At 41.1% G+C, this 25813-nt stretch overlaps 2 protein-coding genes across 3 annotated transcripts; both read right to left on the bottom strand.

Moving 5' to 3' along the window:
- Positions 1–361: 361 nt before the first annotated feature.
- On the bottom strand, positions 362–5087 carry prps1b (phosphoribosyl pyrophosphate synthetase 1B). Of its 2 annotated transcripts, none has more exons than XM_078260852.1 (7): positions 4762–5087; positions 4145–4334; positions 3331–3429; positions 2973–3097; positions 2608–2781; positions 2311–2470; positions 362–2054 (listed from the first exon to the last, which is right to left on the bottom strand). In XM_078260852.1, the coding sequence occupies exons 1-7, from the start codon at positions 4881–4883 to the stop codon at positions 1962–1964; spliced, it is 963 nt and encodes a 320-aa protein (XP_078116978.1). In that variant the 5' UTR covers positions 4884–5087; the 3' UTR covers positions 362–1961. The 2 variants fall into 2 exon arrangements, with proteins under 2 accessions (XP_078116978.1, XP_078116979.1); XM_078260853.1 differs by having other exon boundaries at positions 4151–4334; positions 4762–5086.
- Positions 5088–8924: 3837 nt separating this feature from the next.
- Positions 8925–23142, bottom strand: frmpd3 (FERM and PDZ domain containing 3). Its single transcript, XM_078261482.1, has 15 exons — positions 23102–23142; positions 22705–22859; positions 22403–22505; positions 22067–22112; positions 21344–21448; positions 19281–19388; positions 17119–17250; positions 16555–16674; positions 16099–16235; positions 15423–15549; positions 14911–15000; positions 14502–14681; positions 14094–14229; positions 12512–13393; positions 8925–11737 (listed from the first exon to the last, which is right to left on the bottom strand). The coding sequence occupies exons 1-15, from the start codon at positions 23140–23142 to the stop codon at positions 8925–8927; spliced, it is 5175 nt and encodes a 1724-aa protein (XP_078117608.1).
- Between the last annotated feature and the right edge of the window lie 2671 nt (positions 23143–25813).

Below are 25813 nucleotides of genomic sequence, written 5' to 3'. Positions count from 1 at the left end.
TCATTTCTGGTGGGGAAATACTGAATACATTATTTACTGGCCAAAATATTTAGTCTACAAATACTGGAAGGCTATAACATATAGACCAAGGTTTGTTTTTTTAATTATTATTGTAGAATGTAAATTAACTAAAAATAAAATTAAGGACATCATGTCATTGATGGGCCATCAATGTCCTCCGCCCAGGGACAACCAAGGGAAATGAGCTTTCATCCACTGCAATAAATGTAATGTGCATTAAATAACCAATATAATTTCCCTCTATGATCCTGGTCGTATGTAACTTTTTAATATTGAGCTTATAGGCAGTTATAAATAGTTATACGCCTGCAGGTACGATGCATTAATACCAGAAAAAAAATAAGTGCCAGGTTTTATTAAGAACACATCCTCAGATAACCGGCGCATTCACCCTACTGAAAAAGTAAACACAAAAGGTTTGGAATATGCAAATTATTAACAAATCCTTCCTCCAGACATACAATAAATGAAAATAAAATTAGCAGGTGAACATTGCTAAAGGAAGCTCCAGCCTGCAGAGACACCAAACTAAAAACCTGACAGCTTCTCTATAGAAAGACCTTCAGCGCAGAACCTAAAAAGGGTAAACCCTGGACACTGGGTAGACCCCACTCAATGGAGGGAACCTCAAGAGTTGAAAGAAACATCCTATAATGTCTTTTACAGCCTGATAAGAAATGTAAAAGTTCTTCAACAAGTGAGAAAATTAAAAAACAGCTAAATAGGGGGGGGAGGAGATGACTGGAGGGGGAAAAAAAACAAAAAAACATTCCATTTCAGACTGTTGAGGCACTCTTGGGTTGAGTGGAGCTTCAGTGGCACTGTAAACTAGTCCAATACACATTCACTTCATTAATTATAATCTTTCAAACAGCAGATGACACAGGAGCAACATGAAAAACTAAACTCGTTCATTGTAACAAAAAGCACTGTAACAGCTTTACATGGCAGATGCTTCCCCTGACCACTGGGACCTGCCAGGGATATTTATACAAGCTCTTTGACAACAGATTGAAATGACTCCTGGAGAGGTCAAATGGTCAGGAGAAACTCTGTACCCAATGCCATGTTTCCACTGTACGATACAGCTCTGCTCACGTTTTGGTACCAGGACTTCTCTCTTTTCATTTTCCGCTGTGGATAATAGCCCTTCAGTGTAGGCGGGATTCTCAGATGATCGCCATAGCGCCGCTGTATGACACTGCTGTGCCTGAAATCGTCAACGCGAGACTTACTGAATCCTTTTATCAGAAACCAAACAGAAGAACGTTTGCACTAAGTCAATTGTACCGCATAGTTTTGTGGGCTGCTTTTTTTTTTTTTTTTTTTCTGGGTCGAGTGAACAGAAATTATTGCGATCGCTACTCATGGAAGCTTGCCTATTTAAAAAAAACAAAAAAAAGGTATGTGTAGGATGTCGCATTTCGCACTAGTGACGGTTCTCTCTTACCAATCGGTGGTCCGCAGTATTTTAACTCCACCTTTTGATTTTGCCTCAGCTTGCTTGGAACTATGGACCAAGGTAGTACCAAAAAAAGTACCCGGTACTATCCACACCTTTTGCCAATGGAAAACCAAAAAAAGAGCGAGTAGAGTTAAGCTGTACCCTATGGTGGAAAAATGGCATACATGTTATGAAAAGGGAGTACAAAGTTCACAGTGGATAAACACTTATTTATCCAAGTACAATAAATATGCTGGCCTAAACTGGTAGCTTGCGATTGCTTTGGTGCCCAGACATGAAGGGACGCTGCTCAAGAGGGAAGGGACTCAAGTGAGGGGGGGGGGGGGTGGTTAGCATTAGTAACAGACATGACAGTTTATTCTTGTTTTTGTTTTCACAGTTAGCAAATCTTTGCTAATGGTTGTGTTTGGGTTGGGGGAATTCCCTCTTCTCTTATTTGGTGTAACAGCACACAGTAGATGGGAGGCACCATTTGTTACAAGGGGACATGGCTGAACAGGTATGACACAGACTCGCCGTTGTGAGTTCTACGGATGGCCTCTGCAAGGATCATGGAAATGTCAATAACCTGGAGGGAGAGAAGATGAGATGTTGTGAATATAACTAGACTAAATGATTTGTTTATTGAAAGAAGACTGATAGTAATTGATCAAGTAAAAATACCAATTAAAAAACGATAGCTTCTCAAACTGAGGATTTGCACCTTTATTTCATATTACTGCAAATGCCGTAACTTTATACAATTATGTTTCACTACTCCCTTTGGGCTCTGGAAAATTGCTTTTTATTTTACATTGAAAAAAAGATAAATTCTGTACCCTGACCTGTATTTTGGGACAATGCTTCATCTTCTCCTCCTGAGGGATTGTATTGGTGACCACCACAGCTTCAAAGCAGGCATTGTTGATGCGCGAGATAGCTGGGCCAGAGAAGATGCCATGGGTTAGAATGGCATACACCTTGGTGGCACCAGCAGAAATTAGTCTAAGGGAGAGAAACAGTATTATGCATTACAAAGCTCCATATGACTTGCCTGTGGTGGTCAACTCTTGTTATGCTGTGAAGTTCCAAATGTATTTACCAATTCATTTACCACAGAAGGTAAATGAAAAGGGGCTTACTTGTCAGCAGCATGACAGACTGTGCCACATGTGTCGGCCATGTCATCCACTAGAATGGCGACCCGATCCGTCACATCTCCGACGAGAACCATGCGGTCCACCTCGTTTGCCTTTTTCCTCTCCTTGTGAATAAGGGCAAAGTCCACATTCAACCTGTCTGCTATTGAGGTGACCCTGCAAAGGGAAAGTAAAATGTCCATGAGTTAGAGCTAGTGTGCATGCCAAAGTGTATCAAGTTGTTGATGCACATGTGTAAGAGCCCTGTTAAAGATTAGTAAAGCCAACAAAAGTTTAATCTTAAGTAAATTCCAGAGGACATGCTCAAGGGTAGAAGACCTACAGTACGGCAAGTGCCACTGGCATACCTCTTGGCTCCTCCTGCATCGGGTGAGACGATGGTGCAGTTTTTCCATTCAGGGATGTTCTCTTTGATCCACTTCAGCACAGCTGGCTCTGCATACAAGTTGTCAACAGGGATATCAAAGAATCCCTGGAAAAAGATAATAGATGAATATGGACTGGGTTCACAGGAGCTGAACATGTACTACCTGCTGGAAGGACCAATAGAAGGCCCATGTCTCCCTTTGTTGACATCTATATAAACGTAAGGCTATGAAAGTTAGGTTTATAATGTAGGTAAAAAATATTACCCAAAAGGACAGATTAATGGCAGAATACTGAATAAGATGGACTTCTGTTTAGGACCGCTTTTGTGCTGCTCACCTGTATCTGTGAGGCGTGCAAGTCCATAGTGATGATATGGTCAGCACCTGACACCGACAACATGTTGGCCACCAACTTGGCAGAGATAGGAGCGCGGCTCTGCAATGAAAATAGATCTCATCAGTCACATTGAATATGTGAACTGGCAAGCATGGCTTGTTTCTAAAAATAACACTTAACCAAGCGCTTAGCCATTCAGTAAAAAAATTTTTTGTTTTTACAATCTTTTAGACTCTAGACCTTAAAATTGGTCATATAAAAAATATTTACAGTATTACATTTACTCTTTCAATATACTACAATACAGTGGGTGATGCAATCACCAGTATGTACATGGGATGGCTAAACAGAGGCATTCTGTTTTAATTTTGCTAAGCTACAGCAGTAAAATAGGTTAAAATTAGAGGTGTTCGGCATAACTGCAATATGGATTTAATATGGGAATAGTAGGATACATATAGCTATATAAACACATTCAAAACAAAAACCTGGATGATATCTAATCCTGCATCACAAACACTAATGAAAGTTTAGATTTGGTAGTTTATAGTGTAAAAATTCCATTCATGCAACATCATTCAAATGTTGGAATGAGTATGGGAGTAAATAACAGGCAAATAGCTCAAGGTAAGAACAGAGATGGGAACTGCCATTGATTCAGCAAAGCATACAGAATAAGGGAAAGGAAAACAAACCAAAAAATAAAGCAAATATGCCCAGTCAATTGGTTACTGATGGACATGACTGCAGGCTTCTTGTCATGATGCAGGATGGCAAATGGCATGACAGAAGTAATTAGATAGATATCCCTCACCCCCACCTTGTCCTTCTTGTCTTGCCGGGCATACGGAAAGCAGGGGATGACAGCCGTGACCCTGGAGGCAGAGGCAATCTTGCAGGCGTTGATCATGATCAGCAGCTCCATCAAATTGTCATTAATCTCCCCACAGCCACTCTGCACAATGTAGACATCTTCCCCACGTACGCTCTCCCCTATCTCCACGCTGCCAGAGGAGAGAGGTGACAAGATAAACAGCACTTCTAGCAGGATATAGATGAGGCAGAGTAAACAATGGCGTGTGATCTGAACCTGGGTTTTAAAAAGCACTATGCTGAGTCAGAAGGTCTCGAGTGTCATATGGTATCTGATGATATTACATTATAGTTTTAGTTTATTGAGGCAACTACGGTGGCTTTGTTGCTCAGAATTCCCAGATAGGTTGTTAGTTAGCATGAATCGTCAGCCATGTGTGAACTACAAGTTCCTAAAAACACTGCGCGGCAATATCACCATGACACCACGTTTCTATTCAAATAACATTATGGTTACATGTCGCTAGTCTACAACAATTTGCGTACCAGGTATAGCCTATCTGTAATTGTAAGCTTCTTTAAAGTAAGTTAGCCAGAACAACAACAAAAAAAACGTACCATGTTTCTTGGTTGCTAAATTTCTTCGTAACAACCTTCCCCAGCTCGAGACCCAGGCGGTCTGCTATTTTTTGAGACAGGTCCGGATGTGAGCTACCGCTGAATATTTTGATATTCGGCATTTTGTTGCGGTCAAGGGCGTCGTTCAGTCCGAGCAGGCAGCGAGCAGCAGTCGAGTCAGAGGAATCGAAGGGTCCAAGACAACAACTGGAAATTGGTCAACACTTGATGTGCAACTCTCATCGAGCTGTAGTGTGTTCCCTACCTATCCACCATTATGTCCCACACATCACGCGTGCGAAGGCTCTTCCTCCCAGGCGGCGCGCACGCTTTCACTTACGTTCTGCCGCGATGACGTCATTCTGGGCAGAGGAGCCAAGAACCAGGGGCACGTGAGCGAGCAAGGTACATTCATTGGTAGTCTCTTCTTTCTAGTGCTTACCATACACATGCTAATGCAAATGAAAAGCGCAAAGTGAGTTAACGCTAATACATACCTAAGATAAACCGAGTTTGAGCTGCCCCTTGTCCTTGAGTTGTACATGGTATTGCCTAAAATAAATAGTTTATTTTCTAAATTGTTTCATTTAAAACACGGATATTGGCGTTACGGATATTGGCGTTAAGGTAACGTTACCGTGGGTCCTTTGGAAATGGGGGCTCCTAGAACATTCACCACCTTTCCTGGCATGTGGAGGGTACTGTAGTACATGTAGGCCAATACACTACTGACCATAATTAGCTCTATCTGATATCTTTTTTGGTGTTGGATATTATTTAGGCCTATACAAAGTAGTATTTAACAACGTTATTTTGGCAGAGAACCCTGGCAAGTACCTAGCACTCCCTTTAGGACCTCAGAAACAACACAGTGAACTTTGGGACTAACAAATGTGCTTCACTTAAATGCAGAAGTGGTAAGTAGGCTATAAAGCATTTTCACAGGCACAGCACACATTTTGTGTAGTAGTAGTATGAAAAGAAAAGGTGTTACGAATAATATTAAATCTGTGATTTATTGCACAATAGCCTACCGGACTCAAATTAAAGCAGCTAAATGGAATTCAGTCATCATTAATTTGATTATTTACCCCTGTGCTTTTCCTACTGTGACATGTCATATTGTCTGCTCTACTGCCAATAAAGCCTAATAACTATTAAAGTGGCATCTTACTGACTGTTTATGTTTGACTGGTGTGTAAAATCAGGAAGTTGTATTTAGTGGATTATCTTTCTTGTTTCCAGTTTTGTAAATTATCATAACTTTATTGCAATGTCTTTGGCAAAGAGGCTTAATTCCCTGTCTGGTTGGCCCAGCTTCAATCTGCTTTTCAAATGCAATAATACGAATGACACAAAAAAACATTAACGTAAACCTAGCTAAAATGGTAACAACACAAAAACATTTTACTGTCAATAGTTGGTGTTTTGTCAAGGTTTGCACTGTTGAGTCAACATCAGTTTTTGCCAGAGGCAAATGAATGACACAACCACAGCAGTAAAAACCTGCTGGCAGCAGCAAGAGAGACGTTTCCGGACAATTTATCTTTTACATGACGTCATTTGTTTAAAGTCATTCTAATGGACACCCTGTCACTACGGCAAGTTTACCACATGCAATGTCATTTCCAAATTCTCTGAAAGAGTTTATATAATATACTTTATTGCTCATAAAACATGAGTTAACTTTGTACACAGACAGAAGACCACAGTGACGACAAGATAATTGACAGCAAATAAAGACAGGAATGAATACGTGCACATAAAGAAACAATGGATTAAGCCATGAGGCTCATCGTGTGACTGAAACACAGACAAATCCAGAGTTTAGCAAAGCAACTGAACAATGACAACCACAGAAAATGTTCATCAGGATGTTAAAATGTTCAAGTGCTGATGAGAGAACATTGTCTGATATTTGTTTATAAAAATAAACATGTCCCATGCTTTATACTTATAATATACTCATTAAAATATATGTTTTGCTATTAGTCTTTATGTTACATTACTACTATAAATAATTACCTTACAGACATGGTTTATCTTTTCATTTTTACAAAAGTTTGAAGAGTTTGGATAAATCTCAATGTTACAGGTAATGTTTTGAAAGTGTTTCTTATTCTCTCAAATATGTTGTTTTACTATTTAAATTTACAGTGAATACATTTCCATACTAAATATCATTTGCAAAACATTAACATATTGCCACAACGGCCTTTAGAACTGGAAAATTATCTGTACAAACAGTATCATTTCCTTCAATGGTCAAAGTATCTGACCCTGAAAGTCTAATACGTAAAGGAAATCATGCACTGCAGTGAAAGAGAAAACACTGCATATGCCACATCAACAGTTAAAGACAAACCGTTAAAAAAAAGTGCTTGTAAACACTACAAATGTGTTCTGAAACCAAGAAAAGAAGTACAACAAAGTTGATATCCTGATTTCTTTAACATTGAAGGTCAAACTCTCTGTGTGAAAAGAAAAGTATTATGTTGTGGGGGGCTTTATTGCTTAATTGATGAATGTTAAAGCTGTAAATATGAATAAAACAAACACAAGGATGTAAGTGGCTCCAATTAACAGCAGTAATAAGCCATAATTTGGCTAGAAAACATTTGTTGCATTTAAATGACCACCCATTGATTTATAGTGTTTATTTATTAACATTTGCATGTATGCACTGTATGACACTAAGTATCCTAAAACTTTTTGTGCAAGAAATGTCAATATAACGTTTCTTGTCTTGAGTATTGTGGCAGGCCAGTTGTCACTATTAATTTGGTTACACAGCACTTTCTTTCAACAGAATGTCCAGTATACATGTTAGGCCAGTACAACTATAAAGCCTATCTGATTAATTTCCAGGAATAACAAGAGGATGAGACACAAAGAAGATTTCAGACAGGAAACAGATGTTTTAGTTTTATTAAAATACATAGAAAACTACTTTGTGTGTTTCTTATATATTTGCTAGATTGCACAATGTATAACAGCACATAGAAAGCAAATTTGTTTATACTGTATCTGAAAATCTGAATAAAAACAAAGGATCCTTTGAAACAGGTAAGCTTTAGCTTTGAGGTGATGACTTATGTAAAACTGGTGGTGTGGACTCAAGTGAGGTTTTCAGCAGCAGAGTGAATAAAAAACAATTAAAAGTGAAACATTAAAAGATACATTTTAACTTCAGAGCTAATTTCAGAGGTTGTGCAAAATTCTAGTGATAAGCTTACTCACTTGCGAGTGCAAGTGGATGGCGATATTTAAAATGACAAGTGAGGTGCAAGTGAGCCATGGATCAGTGATGGTGTAAAAAACACTCTGTGCGTTATGAAGTACAGTGTGGGTATTCCTTCTCTTCAGCTGAGTGAGGTAACGATACTCATTACTGTATAGTGGTTAAGACTGACTTGGGTCTCTGCTACATGGTCTGCCTGTTATAGTGAGAGAATGGGCCTTTGTCAGTCAATATAGTTTAAAATGTCATACTTGTCTTTCAGCGGTTTTCATTTTCCAACACTGTCACTTACATTTTGACTCTTGTATCACTACACCAGGCATTGTCAACATAGCCAACAGAGATCTCCATTTTGCATTACAACAGTTAGAAAATTCAACAAACAAACACATCACCATTTAACCAACGCTTTGGACTACGTAATTTACAGAAGTCGCTACTTGACGAGATCTTTAGTAGTATTTTTGTCCAGAGCATACATTTATTTCTGATGATTTATTATGTTTAAAGATCTCTTAACTCAAATACATTTCAAATATATTCTTCACTTTTTTCTTCACAAAACATATTATTTGCTAGTAGACACAACCCAAATATATATTACATATAAAATATTATACTATAATGACAATGTGTATTGTGAATATTGATATGAGGTGATTAGCCCTGTATCACCCAGTCTGTTATAGGGTTCTTATTCCATTGTGCATTAGTTTGGTGTATCTTTGTATTTCAAAACAAGATCCACGAGGCTACCTCAGGGCCTGTAAACATGGGATGGAACAGCTGCATTGCAATTTTTACTGAGGATGAGTCATTGCATGTCTTGTAAAAAATGTAAACAATAAACAAATAATGAATTTGGATAGAGTTGCCACCCACATTCTGGACAGTTTTTATTACATTCCTGCCAGATGTATCCTTACTGGGCAGGCAGAGTTTTGATGGGTCGAGTGAGTGAGCTCATGTTATTGGTGTTGGAGGAAACTTGAGGGCTCACTGTCTTTGTCGGCAAGCTGCTTGAGTGTCCCATTGATTCTTCTGCTGCACGCAGAAGCAAAGTGTAGTTGATAGCTACTTCCTCAACTTTTCTCAACAGCTGCAGCCTTTGGGTTTCTGAACGAACCCCTCTGACCAATTTGATGAAGGTCTGAGTTAGTTCACACAACACTTGAAAGCTGGCTGTGACAACAGCCAGCATACGTGTTGGGCTTTTTTCAACACTTGCCACTCGTCGACAAGCTGCTCTGAATTCTTTGAAGCGCACTGCCAACTCCTGTTTGTACTCTGAAATCTGTGAGGGCTGAAGACGAGCCTCACCCTCAGCTTGTGGGCTGTTAGCACACTGACGCAGAATAGCTAGCAACTCATTAGCATCCAACTGGGCATTTAGGAAACCATCAGGCAAGCTAAAACTTTTGCCCTGTAGAGCCTGTACCCGTGCTAGGCTCCCCTCCAGTGTACCACAGGCTCTTAGGTCAATCTCCTGTGTCTGTGGCTCCTCCTCTTCCTCCTCCACCTCTTCTTCCTCCCCACTGCAGTCCTCTGCATTAAGAACCTGGAGTGTTTTGCTTACTACAGGAAAGGTATGCGAGTCCAGCTCCATGCCTGGAAGGACCTGAAGGGGTATGGAGTATGAAAGCTCATCCTTCTCACTGCTTTCATCTGCTGCCTCACACTTCCTGTAGCAGAAACAGAATGAGCAGCATTTATCCTTGTCATCACTGTCTTCACTGGGCATGGTCAGCAGCACCTCGCTAGTCCCTTCTTTACTTTCACGCAGTAGCTCTTCTCCCTGAATGAAAAACACACCCTTTTTCCCCTTTCCCTCTGCCTGGTGAGACTGAGTGTGGACTGGCTCTACTGGGGTGGGGAGCCTCAACCCTGTGGCCCTCACTCTTTCCATCTCTTTCTCTAGACTCTTGGTTTTAGGCCTTACCTCAGCATACACAGGTGTGCTAGTGCTGTTATCCAGCTCTCCAATGCTGTATCGCCTCTGGAGCTTCTTATATTGCAGATCTCCTGTACAATCTGTTTGAGAAGTACAGGTGGGCAAGCATGAACCCTGCTCACCCCTTGGTTCTCTTGACTCCAGGCTGGTAGAGCGTATTCGTGTGGTCTTGATCTCTAAGGTCTGAGGTCTCCTTGAAGCATCTTGTGTGTGAGGTGCTTTGGAGACTGCTGGAGGGGTTTTCGAGATAGTTTTCTCTCTGCCTCTGTGTTGTGTCTCTGTTGTGGATCCAACTGGTGTGTCAGGTAATCGCATGCCCCTACACATTCGCTTACAGTCACAGCTGCGTCGCTGCTCCCTGGAGATGCCTGGAGCCTTTAGGACAGGGCTGGTGCGAAGCTGGCAGGCACAAGGAGTGCCTGAGGGCACAGGTGAGGATCCCTGGGGCAAAAATTCTCCCTGGGCTGACTTGGGTTTCAGCAGCTCCTCTAAGAACTCTAGCTCATACTGGCGGACTTTCTGCAACTGAGCCCTTCGCTCATCTGTTTCTCTTCGCATTCTTGCTGGGAATGTAGCTGAAAGGAGGTTTCTAAAGCTCAGGAAAGGGACACTGCGCTGGGACTTCCCCTTACCACTGCCTTGCTTCTTTGAGTCTCTGACTGGGAGAGTGGAAACCTTATCTACAAAGGGACTAGGTGTTGTTAGATCATCTAAAATAGGTAAGGGTTGTATAGGGCATTTCTGTGACTCAGGGTGGGATTTTCCCTGGGCACCCTCAGTCTTGCTTTCAGCTGCCTCTTTTCTCTCTGCTTTTACAGGAAAACGAGGGGAGTTCTTGGTTTGTATTTGAGGGCTGGGTTTTGCCAAATTAGGATCTGCTCCTACTCTTACTGCATTTTCTTTGCTGTTAGCAAGCTGGAGGCCTTTGGCCTGAAGACGCTCGTCATCTGTGGGGGTGGAGGATTGAAACACCACTATCTTCTGAATCTGTGGATCTTTTAGTCTTAGTTGAGGGCCAGGCTCCTTTTGAACTGGGCATGTGCAGAAAAGGTCATCAACTGGCAGAAGTTCTGTAGAGCTTGAAGGCTTCATGGTCTCACTAGAGGCAGTCTTGGCATCGTGGCACATTTTAGTGGGAGAAATCTTGGCAGAGGCAATTCTGTCCACAGGTAGGAGGATAGGTAAGGCTTTGTTGCTAGGGTCTGTATTAAGAGGTGCTGTTGTCTTTTCCTTTATACCCTCAGAAAGAGTTTGGCTCAGTGTCTCTTCAGAAGAATTTGATAACTTCGGTACTTTACTGACTTGAGCTGTCAGTGAAGCAACGGACACTGTAAGTTCTTCAGGTGACTTAGAAGGGGGGTCAGGGATATTTGCTTTGGTGGACTCAGAGTTTGCTTTAATTTCTTCTTTCGGTTCAGTCTGAGTCTCTTGAGTCCCCTGCTCTGTCACAACACTGAGTACTGCAGAGTCTTGACTGGGACTGACTTTAAAGGGAACGGTCTTGCTGAGGATTACTTGCTTGGGTGGACAGCCAGCACGAATCTGACCCACAGAGAAGGCCCCAGTCCCTATGGTCTTTGCAGTGCAGCCAGGGATAGCCAAAGGAAAGTCCCGGCGGCAGAGGATACGTTCTTTGTTGATATGGTGAGCCAGCAGGTAGGCCTGGTTCTGGTTCTGCTTCATAGCTGACACCATCTCAGAAACATCTGTCAATTCAGAGGAGTTGGTCTCGTGGCCTGAGTCCAATGATGACTCAGGTGTAATGGCAGCTAAGACAATCAGCCCTGAGGATGAAGGCAATACAGCACACTGTTAGGATAATCAAGAAACAACAATTATTAATAACAGAAATATTAAAATGTTATATTAGTGTTTTACTGAAGTTATTAAGTTATCAAACCAGACATTTGTAGTTAAGTAGATTCATCATGATCACAAGACAGCAAAAATAATTTTAGAATAGTATGTTGGGGTCAGATTTATAACCCCCTATGACTGAACCAGTGGGCTTGCCTCACTATACCTGAAAAAAACGGCATCTTTTCCATGCAGATGCATGTGTGTGCTTAAGAAATGTGCAAAGACTAGCACATTTTGGACTCTATTTTAATGAAATCTAAAAAAAAAATGAAGTTGGCCGATTTGTCATTTACAGTACAGTTTATATTATATTGTATAAAAATATATATATTTTTAAGACACATGGCATTCTGTAATTATCAGCTATTGTTGTTGCTTTTATGGTCGATAATATTTTCCGCTTGACTAATATTGTTCTAGTGTGGGTCATTGGTCAATTTGTTCAGCATCCTGAAGGAGGTTGTCTTGAACCTTCTACCTTAATTCTATGCTGTTTTTGCAGTAATTACACATGCATGGCTACCACAAAATTAAGAGATTACAGGATTTTCTTGCTATTTCACAAGATAATAAAAAGATGATGTACTGCAAATGTACTGAGCAATATTAATTGATTAAAAAAGTAGTTTTAATAGGATCAGTACTACTGTTAATTCTGTGTGTGAGATGTGGGCCGTGGCATGACTGAGGCTGTTGACCTGCAGTCTGTGTTGGCTGTTGAGGGTGATGGGGGTAGTCCTCAGAGGCTGCCAGAGCCTCTAATGCCTGTAAGGTGGAAACCAGAGCATCATCTAGCTCCTGGGCATGATCTCGGACTGTTCTTGTGGCCACATTGTCAATTAGTGTCACAGGCACATCTTCCTTGGCTTGGGCCAGCTTCCCAGATGCTACCCCTGTGCTGGCACAGGTTCGAGCCTTCCTCCCTCTCTTTTGGTCATCCTCATCTGAACTGTTGTCCCTAAAGCCAGGTGGTGGGGCAGCAATAGCAGGTGGTTGTGGTTGCAGTTTCTCTCCACCACCATCGGCCTCGTCCTCCTCTTCATTACCTGGGGGCGGTAGGGCCATTAGGTCAACAGCACCTCCATCTCGGGAGGCACAAGCACTAGAGCAGTGTTTCCCCGAGCTCCCACTACTGTTCACTGCAGTTGACATACCCTCTGCCCTATGTCTGGCTTTGCAGGAGTCACAGAGGTATCGTGAGGTTTTCTGGGATTGACCCATTGTTTGGGCTCGGATTCTGAATCCTGCATTCTCCACTGCTGGGTTCTCTAAAACCCCAGCTATTTCCTCTGTACTCTGCTGGGTGGGGTCTGACTTAGTGCGGGGCCGCCCAGGGGGCTCATGGGAAATAAAGTTTTCATTGATGTCTAATTCAGCTTCAGCTGTTTGGAGCTCTTGAAATTGTTGTTGTTCTCGAAGGTGGACATGACACAGGCCCAGATGCTGAGGCTCTGCTGGAACTATGGCCCTTGAAGACCCTGACTCCCTGTGTGAGCTTTCCCTCTCGTCCCCTCGCCGCCCTCCACTTGGCAAGCTGGTTGCCCCAGAACGTGGATGAGCATGGTGGGAGCTTCTGTAATCTGAGGATAGAATTGTCAGAGCAGTGGAAAGTTTCAAGTGTTAAAAACTAGTGGGGATAAATAAGATCCAGATGCGAAAGCAGAGGCGACAGCTGGTGGTCACAGTGGGATTATTTGTTATTTCAGAGATGGATGTTGAAAGTTGAAGTTGTTTGAGGTTGGAGGGTTATATTCTGGTGGAATGTGATGGTATGATGATTCTTCTTTTATGTGGACTACAGGTTGAGACAGCAGATGGCAGAGGATCTGTTCATGTTTGAACAATATATGTTTATGAAATAAGTTAACTGTAAAATTCCATAATGCTATTCTATCTTTGGAAAAAGAAATATGGAGTATCCCATTCCAATGAGTCGAGATTGAAATGAGAGGAGATACAGCAGAGGGCACCATGGGATGGTAGTTCCAGGATAACCTGGTTGCTAAAGGTATCCTAATGGTTTCAGCCAATGAAGAAGCAGATCAATGTCCATGTAGACTGTACAATGAAGATTACCAAATATTGCCTGACATGCAGTGTTTAATATGATGCTAAAAGAAAGACACTTCTGCAACTCTAAATGGGTGATATGAATGTTTTATCTTAACCTTTTAAGTAAACAATAGTGTTTTGTACATTTTTTAACATTTGATGTATATTGCCTAATTAAAGCATGTGTTCAAAATGAACCCCTACAAGTCAAAAAGCCTTCTAACATACCTGCCTTGGTCAGCTGGGACTGACCAGGGGTCCGGAAGTAGATGGTCCGTTTAGGGTCTACAAACAGCTTGTAGTAGCCAGAGATGAGGCATGCAAAGTTACTGGCATCGGGCCATTCCATGAGTAGGACCAGGGGCTGCAGGGGGTGGTAGGGAGGGGAATTAGGAGACTATTTAGGGGACAGGCAATGAGCATTGCCTGCTCATTTTGTAATGACCTGATGGAATAACATTTTTAAAACTGAATGGTTTTGTATTCAATCATTTTTATCATTTCTAAAGTTAAAATGGAAACTGCACCTCTAAAGAGATGGCATTCATAATTATACACATTTTGCCTGCTGCAAAATGTTGTATTTTTATTATCGTATGTATTTATAGTGTGCATCTTTAGAGACTGTTGTTATACCTTGGCCTCATGGATTGTCACCTCCACACGAGCCACTCCCAGGCTCTCTCGGTAGAGCTGGATCTTGGCAACCCTACTGAACTCGGCCAGAACTGTTGTGAGGTTGTTTTTTAGGTCAATCACATGACTAATGCCATGTCGAGGACCCACTAGTAGTGTTGTAGCTGATTGTTTCTCATCCTGTAGAACACAAAAGGATTGCAAATATTTGCCTTTACTTACTACAGTATATTGGAACAACACATACTAACTTTTAATACAAAATCTAGTTTAGACTGTTCCTTAAAATGTTGAATTGGTGCATTTAAAAAGCATGCTCCTTGTACGACTACATGCACAGATAAGGAAAAAATGATGGAGCAAAGAATGGAGTAAAAGAGGTACATGTGTATTCCTGTACATGTATTACCAGTCCAACAGTGTGGAAAAGTATTCCACCAAAAGGCGGGAGGTCGTTGAGTACACGCATGTACTGCAGCTTTCCTTGGAGAGGAGGGACCTGTCAACAGAATGATAAACAACAAACGCTCATCTTTGAAAATGAATCCTTCTCCAGCACTTCCCACGTCCTCCTGGAGGCACTGTTGAGCCACAGATGTGAATCACAAAGTCTTATGCAACAGTTACATGTATAGAGATGAAGGACTTGTCCTAATAAAAATGACTAGTTATTAAGCCAACATAACCATAGTCTACAAGAAATTAAAATCTCCTCTAAAACAGCATCAGTTTTGATATTAAATGATCAAGAGTATGGCAATTTTGCAAGAGGTCTCTATGTATTTGCATTGCTTATAAATATGTTGTAATGGCGGTATAACCAAAGGTAGTAAAATCATCCACAAATAATTGCCTAGGTAGTTCAATCAAGGAAATAGGTGCAATAAAAAGTTAGTGTTAAAATGTTTTAGATGGACAAACCTTGTTGCCCGATGGCGGTGGATGCTGGTAGGTCTTCAGCAACTGAGACAGGCTCTTGCACACATTCTTCTCCTTGACTGTTGGAAGCAAAGTAAGGGGAAGAAAAGGCTCTAGTCCCCACTCTTTTCTGTTAAGAGCAATGGGAAAGGTGGAAGAGTATATACACAAGAGAAAAACAACAGTGGAGTGGTTAATCAGAGTCCGGGGAAGATGTCGACACTGTGAAGACAAAACATTTTTTTTTTTGTCCCAAGGGAAGACACAGTGAGCCTAGCTTACAGCCTCTTTGACTCCTGGCTTGACATAGCCACACTCAATCTATTACAGGCAGAGTGGATCTGTTCTGCTTCTGTGGTTGTGATGGCAAAAGCTAATTATCTGCTAGGTTGAGGTTTGAGGAGTAAATGAGCAAATTGAGGGAGAGATGTAATTTCACAAAGCAATGGATTTCTGTCTCATAACAACCTAGTGAAAATGATCCTTGAGTAATTTGAGTTTTTAATACTATTGGGATTAATTATTAATCATTTAGACATTATTGATTGCACAAACTTTCTTCTGGGACTCACTGATATGGTACACAGTATTATTAAGGAGGTAAAACATTCAATACATCACTTTTTGTCTGTCATTTCTCATTTGTTCATTTGAAGGCTAATTTAGTTTGTGGACTTACTCGACATGTTTGAGAGAGATCTTCTGATTGGGCCGCGCGGAGGACACGGTGATGTAGATATGAAGCGCAGCCAGTCGTAACATGATGTCAGATTTCCAGTCCATGCCAAAGCGCTCCTTGATGACGTCATTGCGACTCTGTTAGGACATGTTGAAATGTTGTTTTGTACACAGCTGTTTGCAAACAATACTGTTAAATAATAGAATCCCTCTCTAAGTCATATCATTCGTTTAATTGCCGAGGACAGCTTCCAAATTCATAAGACTGTTGGATATCTGCAACGTGAAAGCGTTTTTGAAAAGCTTGCAACAGGGCCTTTGTGTGTAAAGCCTAACTCTGGCATCTGCAACCTTTCTAACTGTAAAATCAGTTATAGAAGGCAAAGCCCTTGATCTCCAACAGTGTCATAAGATTGAATGGCGTCTTTTTAAATCCCTCTTTAATCCAGTGCTTTACCTGTATATAGAGGTACTCAAATGCAGCGGGGTCCCTTCTCAGCAGGTCTGCAGGGTCCTTGGGGAAGAAGCAGATGCGGAACAGACACTTCATCCCTTGGAAATAGGTTCGATGCACCACCTGAGGGAATATGACGATATCAGCTGGTGAACCAACTACATCTTCGGCACTCGTCACATATATCGCAGTATAATTCTTCGTAGGTGAACAGGGTAGTCTGCATTCAGAATATCAAAATAAGAGGGAGCTGAAACAGATGAAACTACAATAAATGTGATTTGCATCCAAAATCTCAGTTTCAGTGTTTAGAATCATTTGCCTTCTTGTGGAAATAATTGGAATTTCAACTTTAAATTGTTGGGATTTATTGGATGCCCATAGTATCAGAGCTCTATATTTGCTTTCCAGTTTTCTGACAATTTGACTGCCATTTTACCTGACCAATAGAGGGGCAGTAGTGTCCCACCAAAGATAATCCCTACCCCAGAAGCCCAAACACATCGATCAACTGAAACAGTTTTTTACATACATCTTACATTAATTTTTCTATTTTGTGTTTCTTACATGTGTCAGAGGCTGGTTGTCCTGCAGCAGATGCAACCTCTGACTCTGGTCCAGACCACCTGCTTCCAGCACCAAGACAAAGTGCTCAATGTAGCGCAGTGAGAGGCGGTCCTGCAGGGAGGAGATCACATCCTGGAAGAACAGACATGGAACCGATAAGAGAATAAAGTAAGAAAACATTTTATTGCAACAAAATATATATACAGTATGTGATGTATAGAAGCTATTTTCACCCTGAATTAACTTTATGTTTGTATAGGGTAGTTTGTCAAATTGATATCCTGGTGATCTATTTCGGCTCTTAATTTTGATATAATATTTGTCATTTTGTGCTATGGAGAGCTTCCATAGATATTCTTTATACGGCACAGTGAGTGCATCCTATTTAAGAAAATAACGTCTGCACTTTGGGAGTGGTGCGGGGCAAACGTTTGCTTTTGTGTAGATCAGTAGCTATGAATTCTAAAATGTACAGAGAACATTGTCTGAGGGAAAATTCATGGTTCATCACATCTTACCCTGGGCTATGCCTAAGGGTAAGGTTTCATTATTTCTTTGCCCTCTTAATACATTCTAGGCATGGACATTAAAATGGATTCTTTTGCTGTAGTTTCAGTGTGGAGGCTCATTAAGAGCTGTAAAATATTTACACTTACGGTTTGCTCTCCATTAACAATTTAATTGACATTTGTTGATATAACCTAAGCAAAAGCTGTCTCTGAAAAACAGGAATAAGCAGTTTTAACAGTATTGACCTGTGCGGTTTGCATTAAATGACACCTGGGGAAGCCACAGAATTCTATAGATTGTAGCCTAAAATACTACAGGAAAGCTTCTTTAGTTGACAGACAGTCTAATGGGCATACAACTGGGCATCCTATTGTGCTATTGATTAATTCTGTGGTGGCATTGTTTTATTGATCTAGGTCTTCTTATTATGCTGAAGTTTCATTTAATTAGGCTGGCAGGAGAACGCTTCCTCCATCTGTCCTTTAAAGTGCTGCTGTGTTTCTCCTTTTCTCCATCACTCTCCCTCCATGAGCAGAGGAGAGATATTTGAAATCTAATAGAGTCAGTTTAATGAGTCTGCTCGGAGATGTCAGACTCATCTTAGAGGCTGACAGAGACAGAAATTACCTCTGTCTGACTGAATTCATTTGTTGCTTTATGGCCTCAATCAGATGACTGAGATGTTAAATTCCTAAAACTGATACGGTGAAGTTTCACAAAATTAAAGATGCCTTTTCTATTTATTGTAGACACTTGACTTATGGTTAAAGTGTTAATACCGTACAGTGTTAAAAATCCATAGAAATTCACCAACAATCAACAATAGTATGCTCATGTTTTGTGTATTTATAAAAGGCTAAATGTTAAACCTACAGTAATTAATTGTTTTGGCCAACTGGGGGCAGCGCATAAAGCAGTAGACAAAACAATGTAATATTATCACCGTGAAGCCAAAAGTATACTGTCTGCTTCTGCGAGTGCACAAGGGTCCCCTAGGGTCAGTGAAACGTTAAAAATTGGCATCAGAGGGTGTACGTAGGCCCTGTGTGGACGTCTGCGTACCACCATTTTTTGTGTGACGCACAGACATGTCTGCTACTCCGTTACATGTGGTAGCATAGCGATCAACTGTGCATTTGTGGAACACATCAAGCAGATATTATAAACATAGCCACTATGTGTCCATGATGTCCGCAGCTGTCCGTGTACGCGTCCATTCCAGAGTAGGCTATAATAAAGCCTTAAGTTGTGTATTAGAAAACATTTCAGTTAGAGTCTCTCTGTCTGGCTCTGTTTTGGTTTTTACTAGCTTCTACGAGAAATATATTTAGCTCTTTAACGGCTAAACGCTCCACTATGTTCACTAGCTAGTCACTAACCAAACATTTTGTGCTGTGCTGGTACTGTACAGTTAATCTTTAGAGTTTTTTTCTGTTAAAAAAACAGTAAGACACTAAAACCCTTCATAGAACTGACGGGAACTGCATAGTTGGATGATAACTATCTGTGGGTTCCTCACTACAATTACCATTACACATTAACAGTCATTGATCCATTGTTAATATGAAAAAGGATTATAACTGCTTTATGTAAAAATCACAATAATGTTCCATTGTAATGTTCCCATGTGCAGAGCTGTGGTAAATACATACCCTAACAGTGGTACGGCTATCAAATGTAAAAGACTTAATCTGTCCATTCTCCAAGAACACCTTCAACACATTTGGTATGAGTAGTAAGGAGTCGTCCTTGAGCATTGTCTGAAAGAGAGTGAGAGAGAAAACAGCTTTGGTTTAGTGAAAATAAATGATGGTATGTGTATGACTTTTTTGAGAAGGAGCAAAACTCTGCCTTAGGATACCCACCCCGTGCATTGTATCAGGGCTTGTTCAACCTCTTTAGTCTATCCATTCAATATGTATGCCATGCAAAGGAAGTTGGACGGTGGGATTGAAAGCATTCACAGCAGAGTTTTGAGATTGAAAGCATAAGAGGAAAGGCCTGATTCAAGGTTACTGCTTTTACGTCTCGTTAGAAGAAAAGTTATGATATGCAATTCAATTCAGTTCTGGCTAGGATGTGATGTGACAAGACACTCTCCCTATTTTTTAATCTCGCTCAGGGCTTTTTAACAAAATGACTCAGTTCCCATTATGTAATTTCAAAGAACCACACTTGTGATCAGAGGGAAGGAAGGTATCTTAATGTGATAAGATGGAGCTGATGTAGCCCAGATGAAATTTTCTATAATTCTGGGCCAAAACAAAATCAATCCTTATCTTTTCCCTGTATTTATGCCTTTTTTATGTGATAGTGGGACTTGTAAGAACAGTAGGCAGACATTACTCATGACCGTAAAAGGATGTGGATTTATTGCAACAATATATCTCAGAAAATGCATTTACTTGAAATGGAGAGCTGTGTCCACAGCAGATGCCTGGCAGTCTGTTTTTGGAGAACTTAAGTATTCAAAAGGCCCAACAAGCTGTTCTTTTGTGCAGATTGGAAGCAGCTAAAGCCTGAGTTATGAGTGAACAGATCTTTGTCATACTGTGGCATTAAAGCGAGGGTGAACCGGCAAAGAGACGCCACAAACAGAAATGTCTGTTGGGGGTGGTGGCTGAAACATCTGATCTTTGCCAATCATAGCAGTTCCCTCCTATCCTTGGGGTGGCTGTGGCCCAGGAGGTAGAGTGGGTCATCCTTTAATAACAAGGTTGGTGGTTTGGTTCAACCTCTTGTCTGCTTATCAAAGTGTCCTTGAGCAAGACACAGTGTATTTGGATAAAGTCAACGCAGAGTGTAGGCAGACAGCTCAAACTAGCTTTATTTTTTTAAACCATAACCATTTTACTATCCACTCTACTGTGAGGCTAGAGTGGATAGTAAAATGGTTATGGTAAAAAAAAACACTACTTTGACCTGTCTGCCTACACTCTGTGTTGCATTTATCCAAAGGTTATCAGAGACCTGGTAGTCCATGTGATGAGCAATCCTTTTTCTCTAACTTCATCCATTAAGGTTAGGTAAATAGAAAATAAAATGCTGAAATACCCTGCCCTCCAACTTTTGAATCTTTATTTATTGGCCATTGCTTGTCATCTCCGTGCTCCCACTTTATTCACGGTGTAAACCCCCCCCCCCCCCCCATAGATTCTTGATTGACCAACAGGAATTAGGGACCATCTTTTTAATGTCATTATTTAATCCCTTGTTTATATAATTAATATAAAATATAAAATTAATATGGGGTAAAAAAAGAGCCTCCCTTTAACAAAACGCAAGCTACGTATCTGTAGCTACTAGATGTTGATTAGGTAAGATCAGGTGAGAAAATTGGGAACATGATAACTCTGCCATAAGGTAAGAGATGACACTAACCGTTAAACAACCACAAACATTTCAACATTTCTAAGACACATTGTAGCTGTTTACAAAATGTGTGAATGCCTTTGAAAAGAGTTCCGGTTTCTCCTGTAAGAATTCAAATCAGTCAAGAAAGCAATTTATTCAAGGCCAAACCACTGGACCAAAGGCTCGCACGTAGAGAAGCTCAGACTGAAAAGAGGATGGAGAGAGGATACTTGAGAGAGGGTACTTGAGGCTTTGGCGATTTCTGATTAAACTAAATAAATGCACAGCAGGTGAGAGAGGGACAGGGTAACAGCATGCAGTTGGCATATACATGTCACAGAGAGACAAGACTAGAACTTACTGAGTCTGGGTCGCTGATGGACACTTGCTCTGAAAAGCGCACTTTTGGCGGGTTGGTTCGCAGGCGGGCCTTTTTGGCTGCACTTATGAAGGCAGACTTAGGTGACTGAGGATAAAAAGAGGGAGAGAGAGCTCTTAAATCAGCTTGAAAGAACAGAAATAAATGCCAGCGCTAAAGTGACGTGTGTTGGAGAGCTGGCTAATGCTGCTGCAATGCGACATATTGAAACTGCTAAAAGTTTAAATATGTTTAAATTGTAGTGCTTGTTTGTCTGAGCACAATAAATATGTTAGAGCCAACACATGCTGAACTGCTGCATAATTTATATGAATTCCAAATTATGAAATTTGAAAAAGAAAAATCTGATTTAAATCAATTTGCATTTTTACATCATTATTTAATGTTCTAAAAATATCCAGTTCAGTTAGTCAGCTAAAGAAATGTTATATTTCCATTTCCTCTATATGGATGGATGCACACATACATCTTATTTATAAGGTCTCGAGCATGAAGCTGTTCTTAAAGGGTTTACCAGAAAAAGGAGTTATCTTAACTCTAATGTGTAGACATGGCCATGAACACTAATGTGTATAATGTGTGCATTGCACTGTTGGAACAGAATACTCTACAGTGTTTCTGTATGATTCAGAGTGACAGGAAAAGTGTTAAGACTGATGAAGAGGGAGAGGAACATGAAAGACAGTGAGTGTCCCATTATACTACCTGATGGGGCTGCAGCACAGTGAGAACTATTGTGTCTTTGCAGCGTCTATGAAAAGACAACAGAGAGTGGAGTGGGTTAGATAACACCACGGACAGCATGGTATTTGAAGTGCTTCTCCGGTTTATATCTGCTATTTCCTGGCTGTCCTTAAGCTGCAAAAGGACTGTATCATCCACAGGTTTGTGTTGATGTAACGCTTCACCAACAATAAGAAACAGTTTGTTCCTTTTGATCCACCCTCTTCACCCATGTCCTCTTTACTTACACTTGCCCGTGTTGCTAGTCCCCTGGCCCTCCCCTCCTTCCCTCCCTCCCGGGACAGTAAAGGATGTTACCTTACAAGGTCTATGACTCTCTCTCGGGGCGCGTCGCTCACCGTCTCCTCGTTAATGGCCAAGATCTGGTCTCCAGGGAGAAGCTTGCCAAAAGAGGGGCCGTCTGCAGATAAGATGGGAAACACAGCTAGCAAACAAAGTCATATACCTATAGTAAAAAGGAATGTTTTAAGTTTGAGTCATCATAGGATCTCTTTCTCTCTCTCTCTCACACACACACACACACACACACACACACACACACACACACACACACACACACACACACACACACACACACACACACACACACACACACTAACCAGCCGAGACGGAGCGTACAATGACAGGCCTCTGGCTGCCTGCAATGAAGCCGAAGCCTTGAGTCGGGTGGCGCTGGATAGTAACCTGTCGAGTGGAGGCAGGACTTAGGGTACCATTGTCCATACCATCTTGGCTCTCCTCTAACATTGCAGAGCTGCGGAGTACACACACACACACACACACACACACACACACACACACACACACACACACACACACACACACACACACACACACATATGAAGAAAAAGACTCATATCCAGGTGCAGTTTTTAAATGAGGAATAACATAAAAGATACAATTATTATTATTAATTATTTATCCTGAGGGAAATTGCTATGGATATTCTCTTCTCACAGAGGTAAAGGTGTTAAGGTCATGTGTAGCACAGTGTACCTGTCACATGCGTTCGTGTGTCCATCCTGGACCTTGGCCATCCCCTGAGAGGAGGGAGCAGCATGGGATGGGGTCGCACTGCAAAGGCCGCTCTCTGTTTCCCTATCATTCACCTGCACAAGAGAAAGGAGGAAACGAGGGAAGCAAACACAGAAATAAGATCCCCTGCTTTCTCCACAGTATATGCTAAAATACTCTTTTGTAGCTCGTTTGTACTTTCTGTGTTGAAACCACAGCTTGCCGAAGCACATCTTGAACGCTGCTGCACAGAGAAATAAAATGATAGATGTGAAGGTAGAAAATGCAACATTACAAATGTATCGTTACAATCTTAGATGTCTTCCAATGTGAAAAAAAATGCAGAAAAATGCAGAAGATGGAAATCACAATGTAGGCATTTGCATTGCTGAAAGCATCTGACATTTGAGGCCTGCCTTTAGAAAAACTGCAATTATCAAAGACATATAACATAATGCACTAGACTAGAGTATGTAAGACGTTTTCTGAATCTGCCAGTCTCTCACAGTGTGGACCAAGCTACTGCTGTGAACCACACATGCCCTTTTACAGATGCCTGTGTGGGAGGCAGTGAAAGCAAGATTACTAAAAGACTGTGTGTGAGTGTGTATGTGGCAGAACAATGAAAAATAAAATTGGATGGAAATGATTGTGAGAGGAAAAGAGAGACAGATATTTATGCTCATATCTGTGATCTAGGACTCTGATGATTGCTGACTAAAGATGAGACACTGATTGGAATGTTAATGTGTAGATGGGCTAAAACAGGGAGACACGGATAAAGTGCACGACAGTACTGTCGATAATTATGCAGGAATACACTGTTGAGAGCGAATACTTTTCTGAGTACCACAGGCAGAGAACAAACTGTCAGTAACAGGAGGCTTAGTCACATTAGTCAATAGTTTAGATTCATATTCTTGTCACTTGTTGTTTCTGATAACAGTGGCTAATGGGGGAGCATGGCTCATTTACAATTCCAGCAGTGCATTACTGATCTCTACCTTGTGTCATGGTATCAGATATGGGTTGATGCATCGTAGAAAGGCTTCATATTGAGCTCAGTCCATGACTAAAAATCCATTACATTACGTGTGCTTTGAATTTCAATTATGCTAATCATTTAAAAAGATTAAATTTTAATAAAAATGTCTGTATTCAGTATTCAGCTGACTTACAAAGGATCATCTGTCTGTATCAGAGGTGCATAGTGGTGACAAACAGCTGGTTCTGTGTCTAAAAAGGATTAGATGTTTTTGATTGAGAATGATTATTTACTCTTTTGATTCTCCCAATGGATTCTGACAGTGCACTTCTCTCCCCATTTATTCTCCTTCTTTCTGTCCCTAATGCCTTCCTCTTTTCACCATCTGTCTCCCTTTCCAGTTGCTGGAAGGACTCTCATTCTGTTGGATCTTCAAGGAGGTGCCAGTGACTAGCCGTTCATCAGGTGTGTGTTTGTGTGTGTGTGTGTGTGTGTGTGTGTGTGTGTGTGTGTGTGTGTCATTCATAACGTCGGTAACTCCTCAGCACCTCTTCTCAAATGCAGAGGAGCCAAGATTTTACCTCAGCAAGGAGACAATATAAATAGCCTTGCTGTGTTGTGTTGTGTATAGCCTGCACGTACACCTTGTCCATTATTCAGAGAGCCTTCAATTTATTCTGATACGTCCTTTTTGTACATATCAAGATCAAATCTGAAAACTGAAATACAGCTAATAATTATTATTCAGTGCAGCAACATCATCATTATACAAGCAAACTTAACTGTTATGCAATCAGAAACAGAGGAACATGTCCTCCTCTGTCTGTTTTTGTTCTGTAGCTTTGTGGAGACCACACAGGATTTACAGCTTTAAATTCTTCACTTAATTTAGAGATGAGTTTTGGCATTCAAAATAAGTGTGAGGAAAAACTGAACAGAAGTGAGCGAGATAAAGGTAGCTGGGGGACACTGAAGCTTACATGTTTGCAAAGATAAACAGCCATTCAGCAGAGGGGCAGACCTTTTACTGAGAGAGGACACCGAGAAACTGTAGAAATGATCCCCAAGGGCATCGGCAGGCCTGCCCGTTGCTATAACTATGGCTCTCGATAGCTTGTTGAAGCTCGGGTGGACAGAGGCATAGTGGGTGGATGAGAATAGTGATGTGGCCGCTACAAGGGAGAGAGGGGACTAGCCAGATGCTCTTCGATCACCCCGCAGCCACTGTGGCCAGATGCCAACATTTCTTCTGGCACCGGAGGTCAAGGCATCACATACCTGCTCTGCGCCAGTGGAAGATTGACCTTTTAGTTATTATCGTCCCTTGTATATATCTCCCCAAACAACGCTATCATTAGCTTGGAGGAACACTGCATTTTATACAGCAACATTGCTGAATAGTTTCAGTTTTAGTGTGATCAGGTGTTTGGAAGTGACAGACACAGCCAACCAACAAACCAACCAAATCTTTAGAAATATAAGGTTTATCATATACTCCGAGAGATGTTGATTCAACTCTTTGGTCATGCATGGAGGGGTGGAAGTAACTAAAATAGTAAATTAGGAGTAGAACAGTCTATATCTTCGACGTTCCACTTCCGTGATTTCCGCCGGATTTCACTCTTTTCGGCCAGATGTCCGGTACCTTTCGCTTTCTTTGTATTGGAATTTTAAACTCCGGTGGATTCATGAGGACTATGGTTAACTGC

The sequence above is a fragment of the Sander vitreus genome, chromosome 10 (assembly GCF_031162955.1).
Source record: "Sander vitreus isolate 19-12246 chromosome 10, sanVit1, whole genome shotgun sequence".
Classification (NCBI taxonomy): domain Eukaryota; kingdom Metazoa; phylum Chordata; class Actinopteri; order Perciformes; family Percidae; genus Sander; species Sander vitreus.
This window is presented reverse-complemented; position numbering and strand designations above follow the sequence as displayed.

Excerpts from the sequence above, each read along its gene's own strand:
- frmpd3 (XM_078261482.1), bottom strand. The coding sequence starts at position 23,142 with ATGGCCAAGGTCCAGGATGGACACACGAACGCATGTGACAG. Across the intron at positions 15,550-16,098 it reads ATCTCTCTCAAACATGTCGA|AAAAGAGTGGGGACTAGAGC; the intron begins GTAAGTCCACAA and ends TGCTCTTAACAG. Across the intron at positions 11,738-12,511 it reads ACAGCCAACACAGACTGCAG|GGCTGATTGTCTTAGCTGCC; the intron begins GTCAACAGCCTC and ends CTTCATCCTCAG.
- prps1b (XM_078260852.1), bottom strand. The coding sequence starts at position 4,883 with ATGCCGAATATCAAAATATTCAGCGGTAGCTCACATCCGGACCTGTCT. Across the intron at positions 3,430-4,144 it reads ACAAGAAGGACAAGGTGGGG|AGCCGCGCTCCTATCTCTGC; the intron begins GTGAGGGATATC and ends TTTTCATTGCAG. Across the intron at positions 2,782-2,972 it reads GATGCAGGAGGAGCCAAGAG|GGTCACCTCAATAGCAGACA; the intron begins GTATGCCAGTGG and ends TTCCCTTTGCAG.